General features: G+C 39.4%; 3 protein-coding genes across 6 annotated transcripts; 1 reads left to right on the top strand and 2 right to left on the bottom strand.

The window, feature by feature from the left end:
• Window positions 1-1,403: 1,403 nt before the first annotated feature.
• On the bottom strand, window positions 1,404-7,440 carry ppcdc (phosphopantothenoylcysteine decarboxylase). Of its 4 annotated transcripts, none has more exons than XM_037978372.1 (5): window positions 7,150-7,440; window positions 6,785-6,880; window positions 6,238-6,366; window positions 5,943-6,111; window positions 1,404-2,258 (listed from the first exon to the last, which is right to left on the bottom strand). In XM_037978372.1, the coding sequence occupies exons 1-5, from the start codon at window positions 7,312-7,314 to the stop codon at window positions 2,182-2,184; spliced, it is 636 nt and encodes a 211-aa protein (XP_037834300.1). In that variant the 5' UTR covers window positions 7,315-7,440; the 3' UTR covers window positions 1,404-2,181. The 4 variants fall into 4 exon arrangements, with proteins under 4 accessions (XP_037834300.1, XP_037834299.1, XP_024859501.1 ...); XM_037978371.1 differs by having other exon boundaries at window positions 6,016-6,111; XM_025003733.2 differs by having other exon boundaries at window positions 6,016-6,111; window positions 7,171-7,440.
• A 35-nt stretch (window positions 7,441-7,475) lies between these two features.
• hacd3 (3-hydroxyacyl-CoA dehydratase 3) lies at window positions 7,476-11,082 on the top strand. Its single transcript, XM_017405524.3, has 11 exons — window positions 7,476-7,696; window positions 8,472-8,514; window positions 8,604-8,677; window positions 8,767-8,931; window positions 9,087-9,135; window positions 9,281-9,391; window positions 9,477-9,604; window positions 9,702-9,814; window positions 10,117-10,223; window positions 10,308-10,439; window positions 10,528-11,082. Exons 1-11 carry the CDS (start codon window positions 7,619-7,621, stop codon window positions 10,602-10,604), a joined length of 1,077 nt encoding a protein of 358 aa, XP_017261013.1. The 5' UTR covers window positions 7,476-7,618; the 3' UTR covers window positions 10,605-11,082.
• On the bottom strand, window positions 10,895-15,783 carry ints14 (integrator complex subunit 14). Its single transcript, XM_017405523.3, has 11 exons — window positions 15,175-15,783; window positions 14,867-14,974; window positions 13,882-14,037; window positions 13,496-13,614; window positions 13,268-13,410; window positions 13,092-13,184; window positions 12,594-12,738; window positions 12,353-12,486; window positions 11,981-12,099; window positions 11,552-11,617; window positions 10,895-11,472 (listed from the first exon to the last, which is right to left on the bottom strand). The coding sequence occupies exons 1-11, from the start codon at window positions 15,394-15,396 to the stop codon at window positions 11,239-11,241; spliced, it is 1,539 nt and encodes a 512-aa protein (XP_017261012.1). The 5' UTR covers window positions 15,397-15,783; the 3' UTR covers window positions 10,895-11,238.
• Between the last annotated feature and the right edge of the window lie 1,558 nt (window positions 15,784-17,341).

Genomic DNA, 17,341 nt, shown 5'->3' with positions numbered 1-17,341 from the left:
CTTCAGTCTTCAGGACGGTGAAAGCAACAACACGTCATTTATTAAACGGTCTAAGGGTAACAGTGTGGAGTTAATTTAGTACGTAAATGACATACAGTATGAATAAAGCCCTGCTTGTCACGTACTGATAAAGTGTTATAATTAAAAATGTAAAACATTGTTCGATGATTTGAATTTAAAAGTCATCATCATGGCGTCATCTTTGAATCTGACAGGTGTGAAAACACAGCGTTCTTTCACATTACATTTGCACCTGCTGGCTGGAAATTCAACCCTCCCCTTGTTTGTGGTTTTTCTGCACATATGCATACACACATACCTCTCTGGCTACTTTTCAAAAATCGTCCGCAGCCAATGGCAGCGGAACATGTCGCGCTTCGGGTGAGGATGCTTCTCATTCGGGGAGCCACTCACAGAGCTCCATGTGCCGCAACTCTGACAGCTCAGCAGTAACAATGCCCCCTGGTTATTTGCAAAGCAAATTTCCTGCAGTTCCACTGGATTTGGTGAGAAGGCAGATAAACCGAAATGAAAAGCAACTATCAGGACAGATAAAAAACCAAAAAAACAAAAACAGAGATCAGATGACTCTTCTCTCTAAGAGAACTTCGTATAAAATGTCACATCAGTCTTTACGGTCTGATCTTTTAAATGAGGTAGTCTAAAGATGTTCTGTAGTTCTCCTTGTCCAACATACCGTAATGAGGCAGTAGAAGAAGCCGTGTTACAAAGTTTACGCTCCGCTTTTCTTTTTACTCCACCACGGGAACGCCCGTTGTTCCTGTCTGCTCCGACTCACTGACGTAAACAAACGATGGTCTGGCTTCACTTACCGTTACCTCGTCTTTTCCCTCCGAACAAGGCACCAAAACATGTCAGCTTGTTGGGAGACAGAAGGTTTTTCACAGAAGTAAACATCTAAACTTAATGCGATCCCTGCGTTTCTTCACCTTTGACCTTTGCTGCTTAGAATAGCACTTACAAACATTTGATGGAAGCACTTCCGAAACCTTTAAAAAGCTGTTTTAAGACACAGAATAAATAGTTCAAATCTATTAAAGTGAGGTTCTGTGTGAAGGTTATGAAATATAAGTATCTTACCTGTTGAAGGCAGCTCTTTGACTGGATTGATGAGCTAGTATTGGTTAGTTCAAGGAGCTATCTACAACAGGTGAGATATTATTTGTTCAAGTTTTTCACATTAAAATTTGAAAACAAAGACACAGAACTCCACATCATTAGGTCTGAACTGTTGCATTCAGGGACTTTCCTAAAATATAACGTTGTGTTGCACAAATCAAGACTGAATTTTTGGTACAACCAATGAGGATAAAGGTTTCTGCTTCTTCGTGTCAAATAATCAGCCCCATGAAAGCTTCTACGAATTCAAACAACAACAAAAAGACTGATGTGTGAACTTTAATCTCACTACTTTGCTAATTTGAAATCTTTCCTGTAAAATATAAAAATATAAGATTTTTTTTTTTTCTTTTTACAGTTTTACAAAATTTACAAGCAGCAACCCAGAGTTCACTGCCATCTTTTTTTAAAACATGAAGACTTATAATACACTAATCCTAAATGGTAAATTGTAAATAACAACAAAAGAAAAACAGCCAGATGTACAACTGCCGTCAAATTCAGAATTATCTAATTTTTTCCCTTTAATTTGTGCAGTTTCTTCATTTAAACATTCAAAATGTTTCCTGTGTCCTGTTGTGAGTAAAATTGGGGTTTATGAGATTTGAAAATCACCGCATTCTGGTTTTATTTGTAATTTCCACAACTCCCTAGGTTTGTTGGAACTGAGGTTGAAGATAAAACCACAGGATTAATACCTGAGTGCAGAAGAAAGCGAATCATCTGTGTAATCAAAATATATATGTATATAGATATATATAATTTGGTTCTGATTAAACCCAGTTGACAGTTGCTTTGCTTTAAACTTTCAGGCTGATAAAAAGTCAGCTGGGAATCACAGGACGGGTAAAGGAGTCCTGCTTTAACAAGAACAACAGCTCCAACTGGAAATGTGAGTCAACAGTAAACACGCTCTATTCATATCAGAGTAAATAAGAATACATCATCGTCTGTTGGGTGTACCGCGAGAGAAAGCTAACCATCATGTTTAATTTGTCCTGGTCTTTGGTGTCAGCGGGACCGTGCACAGCGAGCCGATCTTCATGTTTCCTCTGGTGTCTGCAGATATTGTTTGACAACGCCGACGATAGTTGATACCTCCGCCATGGCGCCTTTACCTACAGGAACGTAAAACGGCTTGGTTAAAGAAGCACCTTACAAAAAAGAACGAATCAGAGCAGGAGAGCAGCAAAACAATATACACATACGACTAAACTAAAGTGCTTGAGAACATTTTTCATGCAGTTTTTTTGTATATTTTGAACTGTTTGCGTCTGAGGCAGGCTGTCAAAACGATTTGCTACGAGCCAATGCTAATCTATTATTTTATTCACGTAAACTTTGAGGGGGAATATATTCTATCAGGGCTGTTTTTACTACTTTATACATTGCATGCAAAATATGTACGTCTGAGTGCAAAGAAATGCACACAACATAATTTACTCAAGGCAGAATTTGAGAGGATGAGGGCTATCCACACAATATTGTAAGCATAAAATAATAATAATAATAATATTAGTAGGTCTGTGCAGATAAACTTCAAGGTTTTGAGTCACACACAGCAGAGCTACACTGACACCGAGTTTAAATTATAAAATCTAATCTCTGAGGCACAAAAAAACAAAAACCCTACAGGCCTGTTGTCTGAAGATATGGGAGAGAAAAGAAGCTGGATCGCAGCAAACAACAACGAGGCTTCACTGACCAAATCAAACCAAAACTCTCAGACAAAGCTTGCATATTTTTCACGAGTCGACTAACTTTAAAAGTGTAATGGCAACAGGAAGGAACAGATGAAAATACAGAATAACAGCAAGCTAAATAACAAGCAAAACTGCAACACGTCCAGGTACACGGTGGTGTTAACGGACAGCACTGATGCTGGATAAGCGTAAAGTCTGATTATCTGGGCCGATAATGTTTAGTTCAATAAAGAAATAAGTCTAAGCGAATGATAAACTTCAAATACATTATTTACACGCAGCTATATGGCTTCATTTTAGCTTAAAGCTATTATAACGTTGAGTCAACTTCCTCTCATAGGGATGATTCAGATTGTGGAGTTGACCAAACAGAAAGAAAATGTTTTATTAAAATGCTTCTCCACTACAAGTGACACAAGTTTTATTAATTACATGGAGCTGCACAGACCATAAATATATTTAGGCTTGGTATGTTAAATGAATATAAAAATAAGAAATAGGTGTTTGAGCAGAAAATACTGTAATCTACGGAGCTGTGTCAATGAAAACGGTAAAGCTTAAAAGTGGCTTCTTACGCAGAGACACATCTCTGTATCCTTCGGTATCTGGAGACAGGAAGACGTTAACTCGCCACCGTTTTCCCTGGGTCAACCTTTAGACAAAGGAGCCGGTGTTCTGAACACTTCAAGGTCAGTTGAAAGAACGAGCGGAGACGGATACTTGGAGGGGAAAAATTATCTGTACACACTCGGCACTCATTGTTTGGCTTTTGTTTGTACACGGATAATCATACAATAGTGGAGCAGGATGAAAATCGAAAGCATGTAGGAGATGTTCAAACAAAACCAAATGCAGCACCAAATAGGCGTGTTAGTTGTTTTGGAAAAAAAAAAAAAAAAAGGTAAATTAACTGCTCGTCTGTTTTACAGTCAGTGTGTTTCAGACACCGTTCAACAAATATATGAAGAAACACTCTGGGTCACTTTAGTACACAGTCCAAAGGGTAGAAACACAGCTTAAATCCAATGTTTCTTTATGGTGCATCAAGAGGAGCTAAAATCCAAATATCGAGAGCACTGAGCAGATTATTATGACCTCCTACACTCGTGGTATTCACAATTTCCTTTTGATTCACATGCTGCTTTGCTCTTGCTCTGAAACTGGGGCAAACAAGCCAGGGAGTGCTAGTTTTTAGTCTTTTCAGCATTTCTTTGGTTGTTGTTTAGGCTGGAAGTTTTATCTCCTGATTGGAACAGTTTTTAGTTCTTTCGAGTATGTGCTGGCAGTCATACACTCCTCCCCCCCCAGGTCCAACCGGCAGCAACACTGTTTTTTTTTGTTTTTTTTTTTATGGCCGCTTCTTTAGAAAAGGACATGGTTCCTGGTTTCTGGTTCTTATCAACACCGACGACGCAAACAGAAGTCACTCAGAGGGGGAAAAAAAGAAGATACGGATATTTTTAAAACCCAGCTCCAGCAGGAGATGTTAGCATCCGAGTAGATGGGAAAACATGGATTTCCAGCAGCCTTTCCACAACCTTGTTTTGTTTGTTTTTCCCCAGACCAGATTTCTCCTATCTGAAATCAGTAAGTTCATGGGTAATCTTTACACCCTCCTAAATCACGATCAAATTCTTTAAAATTTATGTCGGTGAGATCAGAGCTGTCTTCATTTTCCTCCTCTGAGCTGGCTGCTTCCATTTGCAAGTCACAGACAATCATCGATCTGCGCAGAGTTTCTCTGACTCACACCTTAATGCATTCGGTTTGTAATGCGAGCGAAGCTGTAAAAACAGACCAATTCTTGCCCTGTCAATTAACCTGGTGAAAAAATGATTGGCACTCCATAAAAAGTGGTGGCCACTGAGTGGAATGTTGGGATATTTAACGACCATTACTGTCTGAAGTTAGTATAACAGCCGACATGACTATTTCCAAACAGCCGGAGCTGCAGGTATAACTTAAAAAAAAAATAGTCATTTAAAAAAAACAAAGCTCAGATTCAACAGAGAAATAAACCTTAAAAAAAAAACAACATAGCAGCTGGTAACGGAGACAGACATGTGACTGCAGCAGACTTTAGTTTATCTTGTCTTCTGAATAACTGGAGAGTTTCAAAGAAAGTCTCCTCGTAAAAAAAGGGCCGGCAGGTAATATGAAAAAAAGTCTAACTTCAAAGGACTGAAGCTGTTCTATAAGACAGATTTATTGTTGGTTTTTCGGCCATTTGTCCTCTGATGTGGTCAAGTCGTTTTAGGTTTGGAGGAGTTCTTTTTAACAGCGATAAGTGTGAGCCCTCTCCTAAGGTTTTCAGCAGAGTTAGAAGAGAAGTTTTAAAGCATCCACTTTTTCTTTTTCCAGACGTTCTTTAAAACTGTTAAATGAGAACCTTTTCATTGTTCAGATCAAACACCCAAGACCTTAATTTTGATTCTTATTTAACATGAGGCAATTTTTGCGTTCCTAAAATGATTTGTTTTGTTGTAATTCTCTTCCATTTTTATTTTTCCAAGAGGAATTGATGCTGCAAAGTAACCCCATATAATGACTGAGCCTTTAACAGGTTTTATTGCAGGAGGAGTTTTGTTTTACTTGTTTTAAATCTTTTGCACAATAGCAGCCCTGGGTACTTGGGAACTATAATTTCTTCTTTCCAAAACAGTATTTCTGATGCTCTGAAGATTCTCTCATGTTGTCAAGTTAGTAAAATAAAAACAAAACAAAATTCTAACAGTTTTTTGGGGCAAAACAGTGAATTGCACAGCTGAGTGGCTTTGTCTATTTTACATTTAGTTGTCTTAATCTATAAAATGATGCTTTTTAAAAATCTTCAGCATACTTTTGAGTTTTGGATATTTTACTAAAATATTCTGATTATGTAAAATGTATATATTTGGATGTGTCTGAAAACATTTAAAATAGGCAATATTCAGGACTCCCGGTGACAGACAAATGTGTGGGGAGTAAATATCAGAAGAAGTAAACTATTTTTTTCTGGAATTACTTTTGGAGGGATGGCAGCTTCATATAAAATATAACTGAATAAACAAATAAATAAACAAAATGTCCTTTTCAAAAAAAAACAAAAAACAAACCCACCTTCATCTCCACAGACTAGCTTTTTAACTATACAGGGAATTTCCACATATCCGAACTCTTTGAGGCTGGATACCTGCTGGGCTGTAATGGGATGCTGCCACATAGCTGTATTCATAGCAGGGCAGAAGAGAAGAGGTCGACTGACATCCCAAGCTCTTACCACACATGTCTGGAACACAAAAACCCCAACAGATCCTAATCAAAGTGTCAATAATTGCAGGGAAAAGTGTGACAGAATTTTGATTTTGTCAGTGTATTTTATAAACAGCAACCCCCACCCCCCTCATGTTCTCACCAACAAATTGTCACAAATGCCAGAAGCAATCTTTCCCAGAGTGTTGGCATCAAGGGGGGCAACGATCAGTAGGTCTGCCCAGCGCCGAAGCTCGATGTGCAGCACGGGGTCTGACCTCTGTGTCCACAGCTGAACAAGAGACAGGATGTTTGGCAATCAACCAGTGAGACAAATGTTTCTCAACCTCCTCACGGACATGCACGGTGCCAACATTTCACAATCTTTCTGGCCCTTGACCAGGTTTCTGTGTCTCAAATTTCTCAAAAATGGCTGCTGAATGAATAGTTACTAACTCACAACAAACTAATAGATTTAGTGACTTTGACAACACCTAAAGAGCATGAAAGATCATCTGGGCTACATTAATATACATATTATAGTGCACATTTATTTAATAAAAATATTAAATAATTTGAATATCCATGCAGTAGGTTAAAATACAAATAAAAACTATTCAAATTTGAGTGACACCAAGGTAGTAAATCTCTCCAGTGGTACCAGTCAATAATAAATACACAAGAGGATTTGAAATAAATGTAGTTTTTACCTCCCACTCATCCATGTCACTGTAGATTTTTACTGAAACTTCTGCAGGATTGTAAAAGTGTTTGGCATGGTCTGTAGTGACCACCCTTACATCCACCTGAGAAAACAAGACGAAGACAGCGATAATTTCTACTAGGCACACTGTCCTTGTGCCTAAATGGAAAAACAGGTATTACAATTCTCATTAAATTGTGTCTTTAGATGTTTATTCTAGTATTACTGCTTGTGATATTGCTGACAAATGTCCCCATCTTGCGGTAAAGATAAAACCATGCAGTCTGTTAATTAAAAGGGTGCGTGGTTTCGTTGATTTGCGTGAAAACTCAATATTTTGGCATCATAAATGTTGGTAGAAACAGGTTTTACAGTAATCGTGAAGCAGCTTACGCCGGGGAGCTGAAGAAGCTCGGAGACCAAAACGGGCAGTTTCAAAGCTGCGACGCTTCCTGTCACGCCAACAAGAACACGAAATGTCCCGGAAGATTTCAGTAGGTCAGTTTTCAGAGACGAAACCGGATTCTCGGGTTGCATATTAGCTCTGTCGCTAAAATAAAAGAAGCTAAACAACCTGCTGTAGTGGCGCGGATCTCTGCTACTTCCGTAAATACCCACGACGAGCCAATCAGAAAAGAGCACGACGGAACGTTACCGGCTCATGCGCGAGCACGTGGCGACGTCAGCGGTTTGCGAACGCGCACGTTGGCAGAATATTCTCGGGTATTAGCTTAACCTAGCATGTCGCGTGAAGACTTCATTCATTGATTATGCGGCGAAGTTTTTAATTTGAAACGAGCTTTTTTTTTTAAAAAAAACAAACAAACAAACAAACTCAACGATGACGCTCACGCCTCTCGTTTACTGGGCTCAACGTCACGAGGAGATTTACCTGCGCGTGGAGCTGACAGACGCCCAGGTGAGCTGGACCTGCTTCCCGGGGGGCGGTCATTCCGGTTTTTTTTAAGCCTCCAGGGATAAAATATGAATGCAAATTAAGTGCAAATTAAGGGCAGAGCGGTTTTTGTTTGTTTTGTAAACACGCCTGCTAGTTTGCATGTTGGAAAATAAATACAGAGATTATTTTAGGTGATAATTAGCGTTGACAAAGCTCCCTGTCTCTGTCTGTGTAGGTCGAACCTCACCAAACCTGTTCACTCGTGTGGAAAATTAAGTTGTTTTTTTTTTATTTTACAGAAGTTCGTCAGTTGGATTAATGATACCATTAATACCCCTCTGGCACCAATAAACGCGGGGGCGGGTTGTAGATCAGGCTAATGATTCTATTTTATTTTTATATTTGTCAAAGCTGCAGACTGCAGGAAACTCGGTTTTGCAGCTCATTCGGTTCGCACCTTTTCTGAATTTCAGACATCTTCGCTGCAAAAATGACTTCTTCTGACACTTTTTTTTTATAGCAGACGTAGTGTAGATCCGGGGCGGGCACTGTGTGAAAGCACTCATTTCCTGAAATGGAACCTAAAGGACATGAATAACTTAACTGGTATTATTGTTTTTTGTATTATAAATCGCTGAGGTAAGTTTAACTTGCCATTAAGAGGCCCTAACTTAATGTTTTCTTTTGTTTTGTTTTTTTTTAGCAGCATTCACAGCACTGAAAGTGAGGTGATGCTGAAATTCTCATTCAGGATCAGGAAGTACACTCACTATCTGCCTTTCCTTTCTTTCTGCAGAGTATTGATGTCCAAGTGCATGAAAATGTCCTTCAGTTTAGAGGTGAGATACGTTTCATTTTATGCATATTTAGATGTGAAAGTAGTGCATTATCTGTGATGCTTTTTTTTGTTTCGGTATCTTTTGCGTAGCCCAGGGGCATGGTGCAAAAGGACAGAATGAATACGGGTTCAGCTTAGAGTTCCTTTTACCAGTAAAGCCTGAGGTACGCATTTCCAGCTTTGCCCCGCCGTTCTCGTCATCACCTGTTTCAATTTCTCTAACTACGGCTGTGATGTGGATTTACGTGCCCAGGTGAGCCACAAGTCCACGCAGCGGCAGGTGAACATCACCGTGGGGAAACAGCAGCGGGGTTGGTGGGAACGGCTGACCGTACGGGAGCGGAAACCTGTCTTCCTGGCACCGGACTTTGACCGCTGGCTGGACGAGTCAGACGCTGAGATGGAGATCCGGGAGAAGGTGAGACTGAATAATTGTTTTTTTTTTAAATTTTTTTACATCTACATGCTTTTAGGTTGCTATTATTGCCTAACACCCAGGCTAAATGTTTCCAAATGCAACTGTGTGCAGTTAGTTTGGTAATTACTTTCGTGGGTATTTTTCACTTCGATAAGGAGGAGAAAAGGAACCGGTTGAGGTCTGCGAGACATGAAGAAGAAGAAGGTGGGTGTAAATACTGATAACGTTACCGGTTAAGTAGTTTCAAAATGTTCTCACTTAAATAACATTTAGGTCCCTGAAAGTGATGTTTTCACTCTGTTGTTGATGCAGATCAGCTAATATTTTCTCTTTTTTTCGAACGTCTCAGGCTTTGTCAGCCTGAAAACGGGCTTCTTGTTCGTTTATAACCTGGTGCAGTTTCTTGGATTTTCGTGGATCTTTGTCAACATGACTGTTCGCCTCTTCATATTTGGCCAAGGTAAGAAATGATACACTGGTGTAGATTTATGTTGTTGTTTTTTTGTAAACCTAGCAGTCCCACATAAAAGGATTTACTTTTGCAGATTCGCTCTACGACACGTTTCACACCATATCAGACATGATGTTCTTCTGCCAGATCCTGGCATGTGTCGAAGTCCTGAACGCGGCCTTTGGCTTCGTGCGAACAGCTGTTATTCCCACTTTAATACAGGTACAGGGCGGCCATTTATACCAAGTTCTGCACCAAAGGTCTTACTGGTGGACCAAGAACTAACGTTTTGTCTCCATGCCTTTTTGTTTTTTGGTAGGTGGTTGGAAGGAATTTTATCCTCTTCATCATTTTTGGTAGTTTGGAAGAAATGCACAGCCGCCCAGTTGTGTTCTTCGTTTTCTATCTGTGGAGCGCCGTGGAGATTTTCAGGCAAGTGCGCGTCGGTCGTGTGGTAAACCACCTTTTACATCCAGCAGACGTTCTAAACATCAGATAAATGTCAGTATGAACGCAAGAAAGGCATCAAGTAAGTGGCTAAAAGGAAGAATTTGAAATGCTTTCACTATCAGGGTCAGATTCACAAAGTCAAATGTTTTAGTTAAAATTTTTAAGCAGCACTTGTATTCTGTCATCTTTAATCAGCACCAGCTGGTTATCCATTACAAAGATGTGTTGTTATCTATGCAAATGTTACGTTAGCTGGTGATTACTTTATTTTTCTCTGCTTTCAGGTATCCCTTTTACATGCTGGGATGCTTCGATACAGAGTGGAAAACCCTGACTTGGCTGCGCTACACGGTCTGGATCCCTCTGTATCCGTTAGGTGTTTTAGCTGAAGGTGAGCTAGTTTCCATCTGTTTGAATCACTTTATTATTTACTATAACGTCATAAAATGTCTCTAATATTTTCTATTTCATGTAGCTGTTGCGGTGATTCAGTCCATTCCCTTATTTGACGAAACCAAGCTCTTTTCCATTCCTCTGCCGAAGGCCATCGGTACCTCGGTCAGCTTCTCCTACGTGCTGCATGTCTATCTAGTTCTCATGTTTTTGGGTAAGTCAGCAGAACAGCTTATCTAGATGATCGTTCTCTTGAATTTAGTTTTAGTTTTGTTATTAATCTCGTTTTCTCTCTCTCTCAGGGCTTTTTATTAACTTTCGGCACCTATACAAGCAGAGGAAGAGGCGTTTCCGCACCAAGAAGAGGAAAGCAAATTAAAATGGAGCCCAAAGCGTTTTCTCAAACACCTCTGCTGCCTGCCTGCTGCTGGACACTTTTATAAAGATCATCATGTTCCAAAACCTTGCTTTGGTCAAACGGCTGCTTTTCTTATGACGTTTATTTGTCACATCCTGTTTAATGTCACCAGAATAACTTCCTTTATCTTTCAGACAAATGAAGCAACATTCATTGCGTGGGAAGCCATGTTAGTCTTAGACCGTTTCTCATGTGAAGAATATCGAAGGCAGATTTGACAGAAGTGTGATACTATAGTTTTTTCTGATTCCTTTTGATAGAAAGACCTCGATGATGTGGTCATCTGATATACATTGATGTATGAATGAAGAACACTATCTGTAACAAATTTACAGTTTTAAATTTTTTTACCCATTACATAAAACACAGGGCTCAAATCATTATGTTCTCAGCATTATCTTATTCTGATGATTTATTACAATTAAAGTCTCAAATTTTATGCCATGTTGAGTACTGCAAGTCTCTGAAGGAACATTAAAAATGTATAAAAGTATGTACACAGACTGATGCCTTCGCTTTTCAGACATCAGTTCTCCAAAACAACCCGAACTGTCCCATATCAGTCCAAATTTTAAAATCATTCACAAACGTTCGCTCAGCTTGAGAAGTCTGTATGCATGGGTTGAATGTTGTGCTCAAAGGCAGCGTACTGGGAGTCGCCGGAGCTGGCGAGTTTGAGTTGATGTGCGGCGTGGGAGAGCTGGAAAGCAGCGTCGGGGTGGGCCGAGTCTGGCAGCAGAGTGCACTCCCTTTCCAAAAGTTCGGCCACTCCCTTCAAGAGTTCCCAGAAACCGAAAGCCAAAGCAGCTTTCCGCAGACGGTTCAGCTCCTGGGGGGAAGAAATACAAAGCAGAAATTATACAATGCAGGTTTCAGTCTTAGTTTCGAACCATTTCAGGGAAACTTACTTTATAAAAGGTCTGAGTTTTATCTGGTAATTTTCTTGCGTTCCTCAGGATCTTCTGGACATCGGTCTGCACAATGACAGGAAATGACTCAAACGTGCTTTTGACCAGTGCTCACTTTAAAAACAGCCCTTAGGGCTTAGTGAAATTTTTGAAATTCTTAAAACTGAGCACACAGTTAAAGCTTTGCTGTTACATCTCCCTTGCCATGCATGTTCAGGTCATATGGCAATGGGAAAAGTTATGAAAGTGTGCCGTTGTGATACGACAGCATACTGTAAATAATTTGCATGTGTAATATACCACAGAGGCAAATAAACCTGGTAACAAACGGGCTGAAATTCAGACCATGTATGAAAGAAATCCATATGGTATGTTTCAACTGGACTTCTACAGTGAACAGAACATTTATGCGTCAATTTCTTTCCTCACCTGCAGTCCGCTGGCCTTAATCCACACAGTGACGTTCTGGGCATAGCTTCGTTTGACCTGGGGCTGCACAGGAAAAGGACTTTTACTGTCATCCTCTCCATAGGGATTTTCAGCAGCCTCTAAAACACCAAAAAGAGGACAGAACATTGGGGTGACGTCAACAATGCAAGTCATTGTGGGTAATCGTTTGCTGCTTGCTTCGGTACACACAAGAGTTCTTTGTGAAAAACACAATCATTAACTGTACGAGAGAGAGCCACACTCTGAATGACGAGTTGCACATCCCTCCAAAAAATATCACCCTCAGGATTAAAGAAGGTTTGGTGCTAGGTTTCGAATAGTAGCCTGGTGTTAATGGGGTGCAACTTTTACCTGAAATGGGTCCTAAATGCGAGATCTTGCCCAGCCAAGGCAGAGGCTCTGAACCAGGCTCAAACAGAGACATCATCAGGTTGGACTTCTTCTTGCTGTCTGCTTGGGAGTACAACATCCCGAACCACTCTGGCCTGGGACAAAGCAACACAAACTACATTTAGCCACCTGTTGATAAATTCAATTAATAGGAGTTAGGAGTCATAACTGATCAACTAAAAGAAGCCGTGTTTTATCTCACCCCAGCTGGACCAGTGCTACCATTCCCTCAACCTTCAGACTTCCATGTAAAAGAACACAAAAATTAGGACTTTTGCCCGCCATTTGGCTGGCAGAAGGTTCCTCCTCAAGCTCATCTGTGGCTCCTGCGCCAACTTCATCCACATCTTAAAAAAAACAAAAAAACAAGTGCAAATACCATCATCCATCTCTGACAATACAAAAAGCTCCATGACATTATTTTACATTGTTAAAATTATATACATCTCTGATATTCTTTCTCTTTTCTGGTGTTTTCTACAACCTGACACACTGCAAAAGGATCTTATTTACTAGAAATTATTTGTTCTTGCATCAACAAGCCCACATCTTCCGTATGAGACAAAAAAGCAGAAGGAAATGACAACCACAGTTTTTTTGACTCTGCTTTTTAGCAAAAGGAAAGTCAAAGCACTGACATAAACATGCTGCCCAATGAATCATTTATTAGTATTTAAACAGTTTAATCTTTAAAACAAACCTTTATTTACAGCTATAGGGAGGACCAAGTGTCTGGATATCACGGGGGGACTGGAAATGTCAGCAATTTCAATGAAACCCACAATTTCAAGATCTGAAACAACAGGAGCAAATGAAGATTGTTTTTAAATTGTTTAAATTAATCTTTAACGATAAGGCGCACAGCCTGATCGGTACCTGTATTGACTGTTCGGGGAATTGGCTCCACCTCTTCATCCATCACGACAGGCTCCGGACGAGGGAAAACCTGGACGTCTGACGACAAATTCCCACAATGCAGCACGGCATGGAAGGGGGAGTACGCATGATCGATCAGCGACCTGGAAGACAAAACAACAACACAACCAAAGGATGACACACTGGACACAGATCATCTAAATAGGTTACATCTCTTCTATAGTTTACCCAAACATGGCCTGTACGGTCTTCATGCACAGTGGTCCGTCCACAGTGAAGATCTGTCCGTCTCCTCCACTGAGACAAAGCAGCTCCTCTAAGTTTTCCATGGCATCGGTCATCTGTAACTGCAATTGTACGAGACAGGGAGCCACTTTAAAAGCAGTAATATTCTACTGAAAACTGTAAATGGCTGAAACATGATGTTCGCAAGGTACACTTCAATGGCTTAGACGTTCTAATGTTTGTGAAACAACAAAGACCGGGGCTTTGAAAAAGGATTACGAACCGATGCTTGCAGCTGCATAGCCTCTGACCATTTACGGTCTAACAGCTTTACACAAACTATTGACTTTAAGAGAGAGATTAACAAACAAAACCATATGGTTCCGTACCTCTTCTGCGTTGGCTATACACATGATGAACATTTTGGTGGGGAAGGGAAAAGGGAGTGGGAACTTCTTGTCGTCCCCTCGATGCTTCAGGTTTTGGAGAGAGTGACGTAGGGAACCCTTTCCAATACCGAGAGATCCGTCAGTAACCAGCACCACCTATAGGACAAACAAGGGAGGTACATAAACATGAGAAAGTTCAAAGCCTTCACTGAATAAAAACGTCTATTTAAACAGAACAGCTGCGTAAAACAGTTTAAGAGCTACAATAAAATGGTTAACTTCATTTGTCTGACTGATAAATGATCGTTTGACATATATAGATCACAAGTATCAGTTTGTAAGGGGCATGTTGGAGCTGCAGGAAGTGGACTTAGTCTGAACTGCTTCAAATACAATTTTATAAACAGAGACACATTAAATAATTTCTGAGCTGATTATTAAAGTTATACTGTGTGACAATGCTCTGGGTCACGACTGCTAAATGTGTTCATGCCAACAAGTTCAGTGAGGTAACAAAATATTAGTCTTTGCCAATCCTGTCTGATATTAGGCAAACATGGCAAGTTTAAATAAGAGACAAATCATCACAGTGAAGCTTTTAGTGAGAGGCTGAAATCTGAACCTGGCACCTTGACTACACACTGTTTTTTATAGGATAAGAAAAGCTAAAAAGACTGAAACCCTCTTTAACAGCACATTGTGTGTGATGATGATAGGATTCCCTTTATTTATGATTTAAAATGTAATACTTGACTCTGAAATGTATAAAAGGGAAAGACAAAAAGTAACCTAACATGAAAATACTCTAAGTACCTCAAATGTGCTGAAGTATAGTATTTGAGTAAATATCATAACTGTTTTTCATGAACATAACTTTGTGTTGCACTAAGAATGCACAGATGTCTAAAATGCATTTAGACTTTTTTGACCAAAGTTATTATTTAATATAACAAATTCAAAAGTGCAAAGAGCTCTGGCAGATTACCTGACAGGGACAGGCGCTGCCCCACTCCTGCTGAACAACATTACTGACTCCATGAAGAGCTGATTCAATACACGTCTTATCATAATCTTCCAGGCTGCTAAGTGTCTCCTGAAAAAACAAGAAAGAATAAAAAAAAAAAACATTAGACAAACCCTGACTTTTAATATCAAGTTTCTTCGTATGATACGTATGATATGAGATTTAAGACAGGGTTCTGACATGTCCGATTTTAAAATTTCAGAGTGAAATTTCCAGATTTAAAAACACTGAGAGCAAACTCCACACTTTTCAAGAGGCACTGAGTTTACCTGTAACGCATTGTAATCCCTGGTGAAAGGGACCAGTAGCTCCCAGAGGGAGGAAAAGGCCATCAGTGCTGTGAACTCCAAGCGATAGTTGGAAGCCATGTGTTCAAACAACATGTTCAGTCCATGCACGGCCAGGTTCTTCCTCTGAAACTCCTCGCTTCCATCCAGAGACACCGGCCGTGTCATAGACAGGGACACGTCCATTAGCACCACTGTAGGCATGATGGCTCACCGCTGGTGTCCACTCACAATAGACTCACTGGCCCCCAAAGAGCTCACAGTTTCTTACTGCCACTACTTTGTTTAAAAGAGTTCTAGTTGTTGAGCTTCATTTGGCAAACAAGACTCATAAACGAAGGTTTTAATGAGGCATGTTACCGGAAGCTAATGTTGGCTAGTTGGTTAGCATTCTGCAACGTAGCGAACAAAAACCGAACTGAAGAAAAGTTCCGCTTGCTATTTATCAAAGGCGGCCATATAACCACTATTTGAAGCAATTGTTAAGTTAAAAAACTAAACATATGATACACAAAACAATAACAAAGATGATCAACTCGTTTTTTTTCTGTTTTCATCGAGCGTTATGTTGTAGGTGCACCAAAATTTCCGTCCGAGTATAAACTTAATACTGAACACACAGTTCCTATGCGTTTAAACAAAGAGGTGCAAAAATAATAGGAGAAAAGAAAAAAAAGACGTATATAATGTAACTGAACCTTAGACTGAATTTAAACCAAGTGTTGTTGTATTTTCAGGTAAAAATTGTTAAGTTGAATAAACAATACCTCATATTTAAAATCACTGATACCCTAATAACAAAGATGCACATTATCACCAGAATTATATATTAGTATGAGGTTCCATTAGTGGCAAAAATATGTTTATGTGTCTATGTAAGGTGTGTATGTAGCATGCTATGTATATGTTAAGTGATATGTAAGGTGATATGTTAGGTGATATGTGAGGTGCTAAGTGCTAAAAAACAAGCTATTTGAATGAATCCTTCAGACAAGAAATTGCAAGAAAACAAAGGAGCACTAAAAAAAACTTGAACCTTGAAATGGCACTGCAGAACACTTAAACAAGGGTTTTAATCCCCAACCATCAACAGAACTGCCAGACTTTTTGTATAATTCTTCATCTGTTTTTTTGATGTTATGTAACCCGGGGTGGTAGATCATTCACCGACTTCGCTAACAGACAAAGTTAGCTCCAATGTTTGATGGAAAAGTTTGCAGCTCTCACTCAGTGCTTGTAGTTTGTGGCAAGGATGACTCCTGGCTACTACCATACCAAATATTAGCCTGTTATCTGTAAAAGTGACTGAATTATAGCTGTTTTTGTGTTTTCTGAAGTCAATTGGCTGTGGCGACCATCTTAAATGGGGTTTGCTCCAACAGATAATCAGATGTAGATGTGTGTCTTACATTTGATCACCTGCCTTTCAGTGACAGGTGATAAAAAGACACACCGGTCTTAGATAGTTTATTTAAAAGACAGTATAGCAGCTCAGTGATCCTGTTAACTGAATGTTTTATTACAAACTGTGAAAGGCATCATTCTGACAGAATGATGTCTCCACAGATGTGTAAAGAAAAACATACAATATATGAAAATAATTGTGCTTTTTAGATACACAGTTTCAGGTGTTGTGATCATTTCATGTCAGAACTGAGCTCACAAACAGGTGGAAACTCCACCAGAAGCAGTCAGTGATCTGCTGCTGATGTTCTGAAGCTCTTGTTTATTTTTATATTTAAAAAAAAATCTTTTAATGTGTCCAAAGATTTTTAATCTTGTTTAAAAACGGCCAAAGCTTTGAGTCTTTGGGCGTCAACCCAGTGTGAGATGTTGACTTATTGTGACCTTATTTCTTTATTTGTTTGTAGATAAATATGAAACATTACAAAGGTTTCAATTTCTATTCTAAAGGAATACTTTATTTAAAACGATTGTAGCCGAATCGTGCATGATTTTGTTTCTGTGGGGCAAACCAGAGTACCCAGGGAAACCCCACATACAGGTGCTGGTCATAAAATTAGAATATCATGAAAAAGTAGATTGATTTCAGTAATTCCATTTAAAAAGTGAAACTTGTATATTATATTCATACATTACATACAAACTCATATATTTCAAATGTTTATTTCGTTTAATTTTGATGATT

The sequence above is a fragment of the Kryptolebias marmoratus genome, linkage group LG11 (assembly GCF_001649575.2).
Source record: "Kryptolebias marmoratus isolate JLee-2015 linkage group LG11, ASM164957v2, whole genome shotgun sequence".
Lineage (NCBI taxonomy): Eukaryota > Metazoa > Chordata > Actinopteri > Cyprinodontiformes > Rivulidae > Kryptolebias > Kryptolebias marmoratus.
This window is presented reverse-complemented; position numbering and strand designations above follow the sequence as displayed.